We start from the raw sequence: 16,161 nt of genomic DNA, 5'->3' as shown, positions 1-16,161 counted from the left end.
GCAGAGCAGGACGCCAGCACCCACCACCACGAAGGTCATTGCTGGTGGTCATCAGGCTATGAACAGAGTGGGGCCCTTGTCTCTTGGCCCCCCTGCGCTATCGTTATTGATTTGTTTACTTTGTAGAGCTAAGATCTCACTCGCCCAGGCTGGAGTGCAGTGGTGCGATCATGGCTCTCTGCAGCCTTGACCTCCTGAGCTCAAGCGATCCTCCCACCCCAGCCTCCGGCGTAGCTGGGATTGTAGATACTCAGGCTGCCACACCCAGCTAATTGTTGTAGAGACGAGGTCTCACTACATTGCCTAGGCTGGGCTCCAGACATTCTCTCACCCTGGCCTCCTGAAGTGCTGGGATCACAGGCATAAGCCCCCACACCTCCGAGCTTTCTGATCATATTCTCACTGATCCTCGTGAGCAAGGCACCCGAGCCCCTGCACCCTGATCTCAGGACCAGGCTGCTGGGGTTTTGAGTATTGGAAGGACAGAAGTCAGCCCTGCCTGCCTTTCAGATGGGCATCCAGGCTCAGCGTGCCCACTTGTCTGCTTGCTCGTGTCTCTAGCTGCCTGGGTGTCATCTTGATGCAGTGTGCTAAGGTGAAGAGGCTTGGACTTGGCCTTTGTAAGGAAGTAGAGAGAGGGTGGGAACATAGGACACGTACAAAGGAGGAGACCTGCCCTACAACTGGCCGTGCTCTCTCCCACCCCGGCAGCCGTTCTGCCCCAGACTGCGTCCTGAGCCCGTGAGAGGCAGGGCCTGGAGTGAGGTGTTCAGGTGTGCCAAGGGCCAGGCGGTAGTGTGAGGGGCACCCCGACTTAGGAAGGCGAGGCCTGGATTCGGGTCCTGCCTTCACTGTCTCCCCAGGCACAGACAAAACAGACTTTGCTTACCCTCTCGGGTCCTCTTCAGAAGATGGGGCAGGGACATCGGGCCTCCCTGCCAGGTGTGACGTTCCGATCAGGGTCTGTGGGACTGCTCTTTGAGCTGCCTGAGACGCCACCATTTGTCAGATTTGCCTAGAGCCCGTGGTGGCCTTCCAGAGGACAAGCTCTGAGCTGAGAGTGGGAAGGAAGATCTGGCTTCTTTTCCAGGCTCTGCCACACTTCACTCCTTTGAGCCTCAGAACCCTCATTTAAAAATGGGGACGTGAATGCCCGTCCTGGCAGCCACACCTGGCTGGTGTGAGGGTCGCGTGGGTGATGCATGTGAGGACAGAGAGTGCAGTCCATGCTTGTCTCACACTTGGACACTGGCTCTGGACAGGCCTCACTCCCTGGTGGGGGTCTGCTGCTGTTTGAAATTTGGTGACAGGTACTGCCTGCCCACCAGGGGTCAAACGAGTGGCACTAATGAGCCACCCCCGAGTCACAAAGGAAGTGCAGCTTCGGAGGGAAAGATTGAGCAGGTGTGCCCGCAAGTGTTGGGGACAGCAGCAGGGTGCTCCAGAGAGGAGCGTGCAGGCCTTCCAGATGCCCAGCCAGGACCCACTCACTGCTCGGGAGCTCAGGAGGGGTGGCTGGCGCCTGGGGTACAGGTGTGCTTTGAGAAGTGGTAAATTACAGCACCTGTTAGCAACAGATGGAACCCCATTACCCTGACGTTAAAGAAAACCAGAAAACTTCCATTTGCAGTAAGCTTGACAGCACCTTTGTTCTTAGCACCAGTGAGCCGAATCTGCTGTTTCTCACATCTCTCTAAAAGGCAAAGAATTGGCTATCAAACCAGACCCGGCCCCTAGCATGCTCAGGCCAGGCTGTAGGCGGGTGGAACTCCCCTGTGTTTGATCGGTCTTTCCCTTGCACTTCTTATTTTTAAAATTGTATTGATGGAGCATCTTTTCTGATGACACAAGTAGCACTGCTCGCTGTGGAAGCGGCGGAGCGCAGGGAAGTCCGGAGGCGATGACCCCGTGGCGGGCGCACTGGCGCTCACACGCTCCTGCCTCTTGCTAGGAGAAGCCTTTTCGCTTCTTTCAAATGCCTGCCTTACCTGATGCCCCTCTCTCTCATTTCATTTCCTAATTTCTGTTCTCGGCCTTCTGTGATATTGTCTGCTGTGTCGGGAAGGGCGTGTGAGGACGTGGCCTCCATAAAAAGAGCTGAAAGCTGTGTTTTGTGCTGTCCGGAAAGCAGAAGCACGTGTTGTGCTGTACACCCCTGCGGGCGCCTGCCACTTCCTTTTAGATGTGTTTTGGTTGTGTATCACAGGGGCGCTGTTGCGCTCCACAACATGGCCTAGTCACCTGTGACACCAGTCCCAGGAGGTGGCAGGGAGTGTTCACTGGCGTATTTGATGGGAGTCATCCCGGTGGTCCAAGCCTCAACACAAGACTCGACGCTTTGAAGCTGAGGTTTACTGTGGATGGGCTGCAAGGCAGAGAGTATTGTTGAGGAAAGAAACCCTCCTCGTGTGCCCATGCGGTCAGCTGGCCATTCCATGTGTGTTTAGCACACTGGGTATAAACAGCACTGGACATGCATGCACACTGCCCCTGGCTTTGGCTTTGAAGTTGTACCCAGTGCAGATTCCGTGTGCCCGAAGCACTGTGCACACACTGGAAGGACTCAGACAGAACCCTGCCTTCGTGCAGCAGCACCGCTGAGTGGCCTCTGAGCCAGCCGTTTGTCTTGTTGACCTTCCGTTGAGTCAAACAAGGTCATTTCTTCAACCCTGTTCTCTCTATACACCACACACTGCCCTCCCCACGGGCCGAGGCCCGGTGTCTTCCTGGGCTCTGTCGTCCCTGTGTGTGCTCTGTGGTTCTGTGATGGTCCCTTGCCAAGCTCCTCTCCCTCATCCTTGAGTCGCCGTCAGACCCCGGATCTAGAGATGTCTCTGCACACTGTCTCCCAGTGCCCGCCAGCCTCCTCCCAGCATCGCTCCTGTAAGTTTTGGCGTGTCCTGTCCGCTCACCCCTTTGGTCTCACAGTCCAGAGCGTGATAGCCCATGGCTGTGGCATGGGGTCCCTGCACAGCCATGAAGGGCCAGAAGGAAAGGAGGTGGTTGGCTCTCCCCATGCCTGGGGGAGAGAGGAGACAGTGACGCGGACGGGTGGAAGTCACCTCTGTGTGTGTACATTTCCCCAAAATTGTCCTGGCTCAGAACTCGAAGCAGCGCAGATGCAGGAGTCCCAAAAGCCCGTTGTAGGGTTGGGTGCTGTCCCCACAGACTCAGAGGCCCCTCCTTGCCCTGCGCTTGTCAACACCAGCTTTGCCTCGAGCACGTGCCTGTGCTTAGAACTATCTCAGAGGATTCCACGAGGGCCTGGGAGGTGACCCCAGGTTGTCACCTGGAAGCCATGTTGGCCACTTATTCAATACAGTCTGTCCCAGAGCCATGCAGACCTGTCCAGGGGCTTTGAGGAGGGGCCTAAGGCCCCAGAGGCCACTGTATGACAACCCAGAGGCCACTGCCCTCCCAGGAAGGAGTTGAGGCAGGAGGGCCCTGTGGCCCGAGGCCGCCGTCACGTAGGACACACGTCGTCCCTCTCGGAGGAATCCACACTGCTGCTCTGAGCCCCTCGCCCCCTCTGTGACGATGCCCAGAGCTGGGTCTGCTCCTGTTCGGTTCCGTGCTGAAAAAGGGACTTAATTCATTTGTAGACTTTGTTCCCTTGTTTCTGCTTCTCCATTTCTTGTATTTTTTCTTTTCCTCTTGTTGGTCCTTTCTCACTTTTTATGCTTTTTGTCCTCTGCTTGTTTTTATTCCACCTTCTCCCTGTCCCTCTCCACGTCCAAATTCCTGCTCCTCTTCCCTCTTCCTTTTTGTCTCTCTCCGCCTCCTCCTCCTCTTCCTTGTTCGGTCCCTTTTGAAGTTGAGCCCAGTGGCGGGACTCCGCGGCGTAGACCTCTCTCCTTCTGCCCTTGCTGTGTCCAGGAAGGTAACGTAACCTCGCCAACCCCACCCACTGCCTCAGGGGGCGCAGCAACACTAGGCAAATACGAGCCAGCACCCACCTACCCCCCCCTTCTCTCTCTCTCTCTCTCTCTCTCTCTCTCTCTGACCCTCAACAGTCTTGTCACAAAATGTCATGAGTCTGTGGCAGTTTCTAAAGGTACAGTATCCCTTTGACTGCCCGAGGGGAGGAGCAGGGTGCAGAGTGAAGCCAGGGAGCCTCCAGGTCTGGGTGTTGCAGGGCTGCAGCATTGCCTGGCCCTTCGCAGTTGGGGCCTTTAGGTCTCACGTCCATCAGCTAGAGGGGCAGGGATGCAGGTGAGGAGCCCCCACCTGTGCACAGCGATTTGGTTGGCAGAGTCAAGGAATACTGTCCTTACAAAGGCGGGTCTGCTCGAGTGCCCTCGGGTCCCTTCCCAGAACAACCACTGAAGGCAGACCTCTCTACCTTGTGTCTTGCTGAGTGTGTGTTTTTTCAGTTTGTCTGATTTGAAGTCTGTTGTGGTGATAAGATTGTCGTTGAAAGGCATGTGGGGGGCGTGGCGATGACTAACCCTGCTAACTGTTACCTGCCGTCCGCGGCACTCACCCGACTCCCACGCACAGCACCCCCCGCCCGGCGGCTGTGGGCGAGCTCTCTGTAGCTAGTGAGCGGTGTTCGCACGTCTCTGGTGGCGTTTTCTGTGTCTTCGCGGGGAGGTGGGCAACGGGGGAGAGTCCCTGGTGCCGCCGCGGCTGGGCGCACTGGACAGCTTGCATGCCTCGGGCCCCTCCTCCACAGCCATGTGGGCACATTGTGCAGAGACGCTCCGGAAGCAATGCGTGGAACTGAGTGGGGACCCGAGCCTATTGGATTGGGTGAAGAGAGCGCTGGGCCCCTGACCCTCAGGCCCAGGCACGCACACTCCACAGTCACAGGCTGGACAGGCCAGGGAGCTTCCGTCCGTCAGAGCAGGGCTCAGGGGCAGGACCCCGCTTGGGAGCGGAGCTGCGTGTGCACTAGGGCACGGTGCAGACACCCTGCTTGTGTGAACACGGTGCATTTCTGCCGCCTTGGTGTGGCCACTGGGTGGAGACTAACTGGCCTAGGCCTCGTGTCGAGCAGACCCCACTGCAGAAAGTCTGTGAACCATGTGTCAGGAAGGCAGGTGGAGCCATGCAGCCAGCAGCGAGGGGGGACTCGGGCTGCGTCCGGCCATCCCAGGCTGTGCACCTCGCACTCCTGGGCTTGTCTTAACTGGGCTAGAATGCCCCCTGCCAGCGACGCAGAGAGTGGAAGGGACTCTCAAAGATGTCCCCATCTAGTGGCCCCTCAACCTGAGGCCCAGGGATGGACTGCAGGAAGCCCAGGAACAGCCTGGTATTCTCCATGAAGTGTTTGCTGTGCATGCATAAGCACTTTTCTAGAAGAGAGGCCCTAGCCTTTATGAGATTCTCAAAGTGGTTTGTAATCCAAAAATACTGCAGAGCCACTGACACAGTGGCTCTTTCAGGCAGGACCACACTTCTGCCATGAGCCTCTGTGCTCTAGAGAAAAGGCCTTGCTCCTTCCTCGGGTGGCGTGGTCCCTTGGAGACGTCTTCCTTCTGTTCTCCTGCCACGGTGAGGCCCAGCCATCAGGCCCTCGTGGGGGAGGTTCGGTATCGGGCACTTTTGGTTCGGCAGCCTGAGCTAGCAGGCAGCCACCAGCCACAGGCATTCTATTGGATTGGCCCAGACCAGGGCGTGGCACCTCCTTACGTCCCCAGAGGCTGCTAGCCTTTCTCTGCTCTTGGTGAGAAATGCGGCGGCCCTCCCGGGATGCGCTGCGTCCACCATGCAGGACCCGGCGGGAGAGCGGCTGGAAGCTTGATGGGCCACAAGGGAAGGGGTGTTGTCTTCTCTACCTGGTCAGGAGGTAAAGAAATGACAAGGCATCCATTCTGGTGGCCCTGGAGACGGGCAGCAGCCGGAAAAGAGCTGAGTTAAATGAGCTTGACTCGAATCGAGGGCAGGGTGCAGTTGACAGATTGACATTGGCCTTGTTTACGACACTGGTGTCCTCCAAGAATACCTAGTAGTCAGCAGGTGCCCAATAAACACTGAGTGGGAAAGAGAGGGAAAGTCCCCCCAAGAGAGCACACAGAGCAGGAAGGCAGAAGCCAGCCCCGAGGAGGGCACGGGCCCCACTGGCGAGGTCACTGACGGGGTGAGCAGGGATGGCAGGACACGGGGAAGCACAGGCCCCTGCCCCGGGGAGGGGTCGCCAGGGCCCCATGGCTGCAGGCAAACCTTGGGCCTGGCTTGGGAGTGGAAGTTCCGGCAGCATCTTGCTCGGCCCTCTTTGCACATTTGCCCCGTGTGACTCCTGCGGGCCCGGGTGGGTGCGGCCCTCCCTGCGCCCAACACGAACGTTCTTTCGGCAGGCATGGGCAAGAAGGACGACCCCAAGCTGATGCAGGAGTGGTTCAAGCTCGTGCAGGAGAAGAACGCCATGGTGCGCTACGAGTCAGAGCTGATGATCTTGTGAGTGGCCTCGGGTAGGGGGTATCGGCGCCACGCTTGTCACAGCAGACATGGAGGTCCTTCTGGATTTGGGGGTGAGGGGTGGTCCCCAATCGCTGTGGCTTATCTCTCTCCTGCCCTGCCTTCTCAGTGCCCGGGAGCTGGAGCTGGAAGACCGACAGAGCCGACTACAGCAGGAGCTCCGGGAGCGCATGGCAGTGGAAGGTGAGTGGGCTGAGGTGCCCGTGGAGGCCGGGGTGGGCACCGCCTCCTGGGCCCTCACCTCGCCTTCTGCTCCTTCCAGATCACCTTAAGACCGAGGAGGAACTGTCAGAAGAGAAGCAGATTCTCAATGAGATGCTGGAGGTGGTGGAGCAGAGAGACTCACTGGTGGCGCTGCTGGAGGAGCAGCGGCTCCGGGAGAGAGCGGAGGACAAGGATCTGGAGGCCGCCATGCTGTCCAAGGGCTTCAGCCTGAACTGGTCCTGAGCTCCCACCCAGCGCTCCGTTTGCCGTTGGCATCCGCCTGGCCGGTCAGTGGCCTCCAAACCACCTGGAGATGCAATCTGAGGAGGCCTGGCACCTCCTTGGAGTTGACGGTCAGTGCCGTGTGCTGCTTGGAAAGTGGCCGAGTCCCGTGAGCGGTGGGAAGCCCCAGGTGACGGTGGTTATCTGAGACGGCTCCACCTCCTGGGAGGAGGCCCACCTGGACCTCCCGCTCGGGGGAGGAGCACAGCCTGCGTGGCCTGACGCAGGGGACCCCACACGCTCCGAGGGCGCGCTGCTGTGCCCCTTTCTTCCACTGGCACATTTGGTAAGAGAGGGAAGCTGCTCCCATCAGAACCACAGCCTGCTGCCACAGCATGGGAGGGGCACTGTCTTCTTCCTGCTTCCTGGAGCGCCACCAAAGAAATGAAGCGATACGCCACGAGAGCAGGGTGCGATCGAGACCCAGGATGGGGAGGTCACCAGCTGTGCCCACCCCAGCATCACAGGAGACATGGAGGTGCATGCAGGCTCCGGGATTGACTATGCAAATTAGGAGGCTGCAGGAGAGGTCTGCCACCCGGCCCAGCACCACGCTGGACCCCAGGTGGCCAAATGCTGGTGCCTCTGGCTGGCTGTGGCCTGAGGCCTGTGGGTTGCTGCATTTCGCTTGTAGTTCACAACCATTCTGACACTGGAAAATGCTGACCTCGGGGGACAGGGTGAGGCCCTCCGTTCTAAGCCCCCGTTGGCAGGCAGCCACTGTCCCTGCTCCACACTCTGTGTCGGGGAGGAGATGACCTTTTCCTCGGTTTTTTCTCCCGTCTTTGCACATTGAGATGAAGCTGACGACCTGGCAGGACGCTCCGCCGCTTCGGACCCCTTCTTTCAATTAACTTATTTTTTTAATACTTGAAAAGAAGTCACTTCATTTGTGTATCTTTGCCAGAGACACTGAGCGCCTGGCGCCCGGGGGTGGGAGCCACAGTGGCGTCTGCTGTGTCCTGTGCGACCCGGCCGGGGGCTGCCCGGCGCTCACCATGTGCATCAGGGAGCTGCCCAGGACCCCAGGCGGGTACTGCTCACAGCTTTCTGTCCCCTCCTCCCCCTGGTGCCTGCCTCACCCTGCGCTAGACCGTACGGACTGCTCACATGATGTGGGCACATTTCCATTCTGTTTTGGTCCAAGCCAGTGGCAGAGCTGCCACTCTCACCCTCCCAATGGGAATCCTGGCTCTGCAGAACCCATCCTTTTCTCAGTGTGGGTGCCAGGGCATCACCTCTCTCCACACGTACATTAAAGAAGGTTTCAGGGTGGGACCGTGGAATCATGTGGCTGGTGAGAATCCCCTCCGCCCAGCCTGAGCTTCACCCAGACAGAAACGCCCATGCTGCAGTGGGTCATGGGGTGTCGGCTGGTGTCTCTTGAGCAGATAAGCGATCCCGCCCTCCCTTCCCGCGGGGGACGGGCACCTGCCTTGTGCCAGATCTTCATGGGGCCATAAAGGGTGGTGAGCCCCGAATCACTAGCTCCTATAGCCAAACCGTTCCTTTCTCATGGTTCCACCCCAGCCTGGCTCTGTACAGCTCATCAAGCCACTGAGATCATCGGGGGTGGGGTGCTTGTCCATCAAAGCAGTTAGCGCATAGCCCAGGAAGGAACCACCAGGCCAGACCCGCCTGCAAGGGGCGCTCCAGCTGCTTGCCACCTCCCGTGGGCTGGGGCCAAGGGGCCGTGCTGACCTTGGGCTTTCCATGGGAACCGCTGTGCCTCAACCTCAACATTCATCCCCAACTGCAAAGGAGCAAAGAACCCATCTCCTCCTCGTCCGTCCGGAAGCTGCGTCTCTCCCGTGCACACCCACGAGGTGCGCTGCGAGTGGCCGCCACCGCTCTGCCTTCTCCACCTCCTGTTCTCAGGGGAGACAAAAGTCTCCCTTTTCTCTTTACTTAAAAACGGAGAGAAGAGCGTTCCAGATTCCATCTTCAAACCCAGTCGTCCCACGAAATTGGGCACGGGAAGGACCTTCACTGCCTGCGTGGTCTTCCCCGGAGCCCTCCTCTCGAAGGCCACAAAACCGGCCCCGCGCCGGCAGAGGCACCCTCGGCCCTTGTGGCTCCTGCTGACCCCCACACAGGGAAGCCGTCTGCGCAGTGGCTCCGAAGGAGCGTGGCCTAGGGGTCCGCTCTAAGTGGCCTGAGGTAGCAGGAGAGCCCAGCGTCACCTTCTGGTTCTGGTCAGCCTTCACCCTGGCATCCTCCGCAGGCCCACGTGCCTGGCCTTCCGCTCCCGGCTGCGAGGACATCGGTTCTTTTTCTTTTTTTTTTTTTGGAGTTTCGCTCTTGTTACCCAGGCTGGAGTGCAATGGCGCGATCTCGGCTCACCGCAACCTCCGCCTCCTGGGCTCAGGCAATTCTCCTGCCTCAGCCTCCTGAGTAGCTGGGATTACAGGCACACGCCACCATGCCCAGCTAATTTTTTGTATTTTTAGTAGAAACGGGGTTTCACCATGTTGACCAGGATGGTCTCGATCTCTTGACCTCGTGATCCACCCGCCTCGGCCTCCCAAAGTGCTGGGATTACAGGCTTGAGCCACCGCGCCCGGCTGGACATCGGTTCTTATAGAGCACTTTTTTAAAGCTCCCGTTTTGTAACCACTAGTTTGCAGCTGGCTTTAGGACTCCGGTGACACAACTGCATGAACTGCTTTCAGACTGTGAGAATGCAGGGCTTCCTGAGAGTTCCGTCTTCTCTGGAGGTCAGGGAAGCAGGATGGATACACAGCTATCACAGACAGAAAAATGCCAGGCTCGAGGCTGGATAACCTGGAGGCTGAGTCCCTGGAGGTGCACATGCAGCTTCCCTGGAGGGCGGCCGGGAGGCGCTCCCGCCCCGCGGCTTACAGGCCCGTCAGATGCTGCCTTCGGGCCCTTCCCTCAGCGGCCATCTGCCGCCGATACTGACCAGCAATGATAGACTCTTCTTAACCCTTTCAAAAGAAGAAATTTTTCAGTGGGGCAGAAAGGAGAGTTTAAAAAAAAAAAATTTTTTTTTAAGGTGGTAACATCTGACCCACAAGGGGATGGGTCTGTTTTACGCGAAATAAAAGTTTTTCAAAGAAATAGCGTGTTTCTTCATTCATCTTGCCATATTTTTCAGGTGGATGGTATAGGCGCAAGGTGTGCCTGGGTGTCTGCAAGTCTGTTCAATGAACTCGGTTTTTTTTAACTTTGTGCTTTTTTTTAGTCCTCCGTAATATCCTGGCTCAGCCACCAGCTGCCGTCACCGTCGTAAATGTCTGAGGCATCCACTCTTCAGACAAAGCCCCGTACCCTCTGGAAGAGGTATGTGATCTTTGAATGGGAGACAGTCCAGGTCAGGGTTATGCTGTGGCCCGGCAGCCCTCCTTCCAGCCCTGCCCGGCTCTGCCCGGCAGCACAGCTGACCCGGGAGCCCATGGCATGGGGGCTGCAGCCTCCTCTCCCAAACCTTTCAGATGTTTCAACAACCTCGGGTTCCTTCAGTGTGTAGGGTCACTCTGTAGCCTGAAACTGTCCCTAGGAGATTGCAGGGAACAGTCCTGGCCAGCTCTTCTTTCTTTGCTCTAAGAAGCTTCCGAGGCATGCTCCAGCTCTCTCTCTAACCCCTCTTCGTGTGTTGCATTGTTGGGAGCATGGCTGGCCCTGTGACCATCCGGAGGTGCCATGTGCGGAGGGAAAGACCACAGCAGCTGTATGCACATGAGCCGCACCACCCACAGGCCAGCTGGAAGTCACTCCATGGAAGCTGGCGAGCTGGCTCCCAGGCCTTCCAGCTGCATTCCCAGCGATTCCAGAACGGAGAAAGGACTGGCTGGGACAGATGTGAGCATGTCAGGTAGAACACAGGACAAAGATGGATGAGTAGCTAGCTCAGAGGGCATATCCTCTGGCCCTAGGGGATGTCCTGTGCCTGCGTGGCCTGGGAGCCTTGCCTTCGGGAGACGGGAGAGCTGGGTCAGCAACCCTTGCCTGTTGTGAAAGGAAGTGGTGCTTGGTAGTCACCTGACCCCCAGGCTCCTGTCCCTCAAGGGCTTGCTTTGTCAGAGCTGTGCCAGGCAGGGTTGGGCTGCAGTTCACGGCCACCCCAGGTGGCAGGAAATGAGTATTGCTTTAGGGAGGACACCAGAGAGGAAGGCTGCGGGCAGGCCAGTGCTGCTGTCAGAGGCACACAGAGGCTGCACGCCGTGGCTCCTGCCTGTAATCCCAGCACTCGGAGAGGCCGCAGTGGGCAGACCACTCCAGGTCAGGAGTTCAAGACCGTTCGCCTGGCCAGGATGGTGAAATCCCGTCTGTACTAAAAAGGCAAATCTTAGCTGGGCATGGTGGTGCACGCATGTCATTCCCGCTGCTCAGGAGGCTGAGGCAAGATAATTGCTTGAACCTGGGAGGTGGAGGCTGCAGTGAGCAGAGATCACACCACTGCACCCTGGGCAACAGTGAGACTCTGCCTTAAAAAAAGGCTGGCCAGGCGCAGTGGCTGAGGTGGGCAGATCACCTGGGGTTGGGAGTTCGAACCACCCTGACCAATATGGAGAAACCCCGTCGCTATTGAAAATACAAAATTGGCCGGGTGTGGTGGTGCACGCCTGTAATCGCAGCTACTGGGGAGGCCAAGGCAGGAGAATCGCTTGAACCCGGGAGGTGGAGGTTGCGATGAACCAAGATCATGTCATTGCACTCCAGCCTGGGCAGCAAGAGCGAAACTTCCACCTCAAAAAAAAAAAAAAACTTAAATATATAGTCTTTATCATTTTTAAATTTTAAAATTATTTTAAAATAAGCACACAAGATGCACTTGTTTCATAAACCGCCACATCTAACAGCTCCCGAGTTCTGCTGAACCCCGAATCCTCACAGAGTCCCATCTTTTTTTTTTTTTTTTTTTTTTTTTTTTGAGACGGAGTTTCACTCTTGTTACCCAGGCTGGAGTGCAATGGCGCGATCTCAGCTCACCGCAACCTCCGCCTCCTGGGTTCAGGCAATTCTCCTGCCTCAGCCTCCTGAGTAGCTGGGATTACAGGCACGCGCCACCATGCCCAGCTAATTTTTTGTATTTTTAGTAGAGACGGGGTTTCACCATGTTGACCGGGATGGTCTTGATCTCTTGACCTCGTGATCCACCCGCCTAGGCCTCCCGAAGTGCTGGGATTACAGGCTTGAGCCACTGCGCCCAGCCCACAGAGTCCCATCTTAAGAGTCGGCCAAAAATGAAGGGACAGGACACACCATCTTATTCCATTGTGTAAGCTGTCACACTGGCTCACGCACTGGACCCCTGCTTCGTGTCCCCGGCTAGGATGGCCCTCCCCAGTGATGCCCGGTGAGGAGGGTGAGAGGCCATGCCAGCCACACACTGCCTGGGAGCCCATCAGACCAGCCCCATGGCCCTCCCGACAGCCTGTGGCTACTCAGCTTCACCAGGAGCTTTTTCAGCAGCACCCTGGTGTGCCCCCCGCCCCAGGCTCTTCCTGCAGCTGGGGCTTTGCTGGGGAAGGCAGAGTCCCGTTGCTGTGGGTAGGCCACGTGTCCCGCAGCCACTGCCTGGAGAAGCCACCTGCTGCCAGGACAGACGAGGGAGACAGTCCGTGTGCTGCACACACAGCCCCTTTTCATGCCCAGGGGCCTCCGAGCCACAGAGTGCACCTCCAGTACTCAAGCAGCCTGGGTTTCAGCCATGGGGCTAGGGTGGGGTGGCCTAGAACTAGGTAGATGGGGCTGAGGGCCTCCCTAGGCCACGGTGAGACTGCCAGTATCGAGTGGTCCCCAAAGTCGGCAGAGACAGCATCCTCCAGACCCAGTAAGTGTGTGTGGAGCCACCTTGACCGCACTGCCGGTGTCTGCCCACCCATGAGAGGGCAGCAGGGAGCACAGGTCAGCAGGTGGGCACCAGCTCAGCATCCTGGCGGGACTGTGCTCCCACATCTTCCCCCGAAGTCAGCCTGGACACATCGCTCACCTGGCCGGTGCCCTGCGTTCCTCCCACCAATGTGGGGCTGGATCGGGGAGCACGTGGGAGGGCCGGAGGTTTTGGGGTCGGGACCTGTGTAGATGCACAGACTCCCGGTGATGGGAGAATCCTGGGAGGACTCGGGAGGCAGCCCCCTGCAGCTCGAGGCCGGCCTCCCTGTCTCATGAGCTTGCTGGGCATGGCCCCTGCGGAGTGGTGTTCCCAGAGCGTTTGGTGGGCCCCGACATCCCCAGCCAGCCTCCACCCAAGCAGCAAGTCAGAGTCTCTACTAAAAATGTCCCTGCACCAGCTCCAGGAACAAGCCACGAGTTCCCAGGCCAGCGTTGAGGGGCTGCTCAACCCACAGGTGCCGGGCCCAGCAGGCAAGATGGCCCCCATGAGTGTCCAGGGCCTGACTTTTTTTTTTTTTTTTTTTTTTTTTTTTTTTTTTTCCCGAGACGGAGTTTCTCTCTTGTTACCCAGGCTGGAGTGCAATGGCGCGATCTCGGCTCACCGCAACCTCCGCCTCCTGGGTTCAAGCAATCCTCCTGCCTCAGCCTCCTGAGTAGCTGGGACTACAGGCGTGCACCACCACGCCTGGCTAATTTTGTATTTTTAGTAGAGACAGGGTTTCTTCATGTTGGTCAGGCTGGTCTCAAACACCTGTCCTCACGTGATCTACCCACCTCAGCCTCCCAAAGTGCTAGGATCACAGGCTGGGTGCCCACGCCGACCCAGGCTGCCTCTCTAGCCCCCAGTGTCTCCCTGGCAGTGTGCCTGCCGGGTCGATCTTAGGAGAAAAGGAGAGAGAGGCACCGGGCAGCCAGTGGCTCCCTTTCCCTGGCGGGTCTTATTTCTTTTAAAAATGATTTTAGAGAATTAAATACTTTTCAAAACTGTACCTAGGACCAGACTCATTCCCTCGAGGGGCTGGGTGTGCCCATGAAGCCAGGGCTCCGGGACGCCCGCTAGCCCGAGGCCGCAGCACAGGGACCCTCTGCCCAGCCAGGCCGCCCCTGCAGGGTCTCCCAGGGGTCCCGGCTCCCTTGGCTCCTCCACGGCGTCGCTCCCGCCTGCCCCCTGCCCTCTGTGTCTGGAGCTGCTGAATTGCTGCCGCTGGCTGGTGAGGGGATTCCTGTCCCTCCCCTGGCGTGCCCATGTATTCTGACTGGAAGAGACAAGAGGAAAATTGTCTTTTTCCCCAAACTTCTTGCCCAGGTCAAGGACAGGTCTGGGTGTCTGTGCTGATGAGAGGGGTCTCTGCGGTTGGAGAGGGTGGGATGGGAGGGGTCTCAGAATCAAGATGCAGGCAGGATCAGGGAGGAAAAATTAGAAACCCCACTTATTTCGAGGGCCGGGCGCGGTGGCTGAAGCCTGTAATCCCAGCACTTTGGGAGGCCGAGGCGGGTGGATCACGAGGTCGAGAGATCGAGACCATCCTGGTCAACATGGTGAAACCCCGTCTCTACTAAAAACACAAAAAATTAGCTGGGCATGGTGGCGCGTGCCTGTAATCCCAGCTACTCGGGAGGCTGAGGCAGGAGAATTGCCTGAACCCAGGAGGCGGAGGTTGCGGTGAGCCGAGATCGCGCCATTGCACTCCAGCCTGGGTAACGAGCGAAACTCTGTCTCAAAAAAAAAAAAGAAAGAAACCCCACTTATTTCTGTAATGGCTGCTTCCTGAAGGGTGGTATCACGTGGAACCTCTTCATCTCAGCATCTGGAGCTCCAGGAAGGGAAAATTTCAAGTCAGATGGAATTCTATATATACCATTTCTTTGGAACCTTCAGTCCTCAAGATTCCAACATCACGCCCTCAGTTTCGACACAGTTGTCCTTGGTCCTCAGGTCACTGGTTTTGGTGCTGCCTGTGGTGGAAGCAGGAGCTGGTGACGTCGCTGCGTCAGGTGTAGTCCTCAGCATCACGGGCATTCGTACCTGCTTGGGGGCGTATGCACAAAGAAGAAATGGACAGATGTGACTTTGAAAGGCTACTGAATCAAACCTCACCCTTTTCAACCTTCGTGCTATAGAGGCTAAACCTGAGCTTTGGTGTCTGACAGTTTCCAAGATTCAGTAAATAAGGGATTTTTTTTTTTTTTTTTTTTTTTTTTTTTGAGACGGAGTTTCGCTCTTGTTACCCAGGCTGGAGTGCAATGGCGCGATCTCAGCTCACCGCAACTTCCGCCTCCTGGGTTCAGGCAATTCTCCTGTCTCAGCCTCCTGAGTAGCTGGGATTACAGGCTTGCGCCACCATGCCCAGCTAATTTTTGTATTTTTAGTAGAGACAGGGTTTCACCATGTTGACCAGGATGGTCTCGATCTCTTGACCTCGTGATCCACCCGCCTCGGCCTCCCAAAGTGCTGGGATTACAGGCGTGAGCCACCGCGCCCGGCCTAAATAAGGGATTTTTACATTTTTTGGCGTTTCCATGAAATGGGAACAAACATATATATATAAATTGGAAAAAAAAATGTTTCCTTGCAACAAATTAGATGCACGGAAAAATGCAGCCTATTATTTGTATTTGCTAGTTAGGAAGGAGGTCAAATGTCAGACGGCTGCAATTTACATAAGTAATATTTCATAGTTTTAGGATTCTCAGAGCCTGTGAAATAGGAAGAAGGAAGTTCTTGCCCAGAATCTTAGGAAATCACCACTGTTCGGTTATATTCGCTGCCTCCTGAGTCGTCCACGGGTCTTTTCTGCATCTTTTTATTAGGTGTTTCTTTTGTTGTCTTTCAAGTTAATATTGTATTCTGATATCGGAGAGTTAGCCAAAAAGGGAAACTTTTATCTCTGGGGAGAAAAACGTTTTTGGTTTTTTTTTTTTTTTGAGACGGAGTTTCGCTCTTGTTACCCAGGCTGGAGTGCAATGGCGCGATCTCGGCTCACCGCAACCTCCGCCTCCTGGGTTCAGGCAATTCTCCTGCCTCAGCCTCCTGAGTAGCTGGGATTACAGGCGTGCGCCACCATGCCCAGCTAATTTTTTGTATTTTTAGTAGAGACAGGGTTTCACCATGTTGACCAGGATGGTCTCGATCTCTCGACCTGGTGATCCACCCGCCTCGGCCTCCCAAAGTGCTGGGATTACAGGCTTGAGCCACCGCGCCCGGCCCGAAAAAAAAGTTTAGAAAAATGTATTCAGTGTATCTAATACTGAAATGCAGAAATAAGTTAATGTTAAAAAAAAAAAAAACTATAGACATTGACATAGAAAAGAGATTTATTGTTAAGGAAAAAACTTTATATTAACTGAGTAACACCCTCCTGAAAAGTGCTATATTAAATATAAAACCATTATGTT

The 16,161-nt window shown here is 56.5% G+C and overlaps 2 protein-coding genes across 21 annotated transcripts in view; both read left to right on the top strand.

Moving 5' to 3' along the window:
* MICAL3 (microtubule associated monooxygenase, calponin and LIM domain containing 3) overlaps window positions 1-9,987 on the top strand; it is a 296,358-nt gene extending 286,371 nt beyond the window's left edge. For 16 of the 20 annotated variants that reach the window (XM_074391091.1, XM_074391092.1, XM_074391095.1 and 13 more), the window contains 4 exons: window positions 3,815-3,880; window positions 6,300-6,399; window positions 6,530-6,603; window positions 6,683-9,987. In XM_074391091.1, the coding sequence (XP_074247192.1) occupies window positions 3,815-3,880; window positions 6,300-6,399; window positions 6,530-6,603; window positions 6,683-6,867 (425 nt within the window). In that variant the 3' untranslated portion in view covers window positions 6,868-9,987. The remainder of the gene's footprint in view (window positions 1-3,814; window positions 3,881-6,299; window positions 6,400-6,529; window positions 6,604-6,682) is intronic. The other 4 variants (XM_074391099.1, XM_074391102.1, XM_074391104.1 and 1 more) reach the window with 1 other exon arrangement.
* Window positions 9,988-14,214: 4,227 nt separating this feature from the next.
* On the top strand, window positions 14,215-15,002 carry LOC141582608 (small integral membrane protein 30-like). The gene has a single exon (XM_074391064.1). It carries the CDS (start codon window positions 14,607-14,609, stop codon window positions 14,832-14,834), a length of 228 nt encoding a protein of 75 aa, XP_074247165.1. The 5' UTR covers window positions 14,215-14,606; the 3' UTR covers window positions 14,835-15,002.
* Window positions 15,003-16,161: the final 1,159 nt, after the last annotated feature.

The sequence above is a fragment of the Saimiri boliviensis genome, chromosome 21 (genome assembly GCF_048565385.1).
Source record: "Saimiri boliviensis isolate mSaiBol1 chromosome 21, mSaiBol1.pri, whole genome shotgun sequence".
NCBI lineage: Eukaryota > Metazoa > Chordata > Mammalia > Primates > Cebidae > Saimiri > Saimiri boliviensis.
This window is presented reverse-complemented; position numbering and strand designations above follow the sequence as displayed.

What these genes read in the sequence shown, in the direction of transcription:
- LOC141582608 (XM_074391064.1), top strand. Translation starts at nt 14,607, where the DNA reads ATGGAATTCTATATATACCATTTCTTTGGAACCTTCAGTCCTCAAGAT.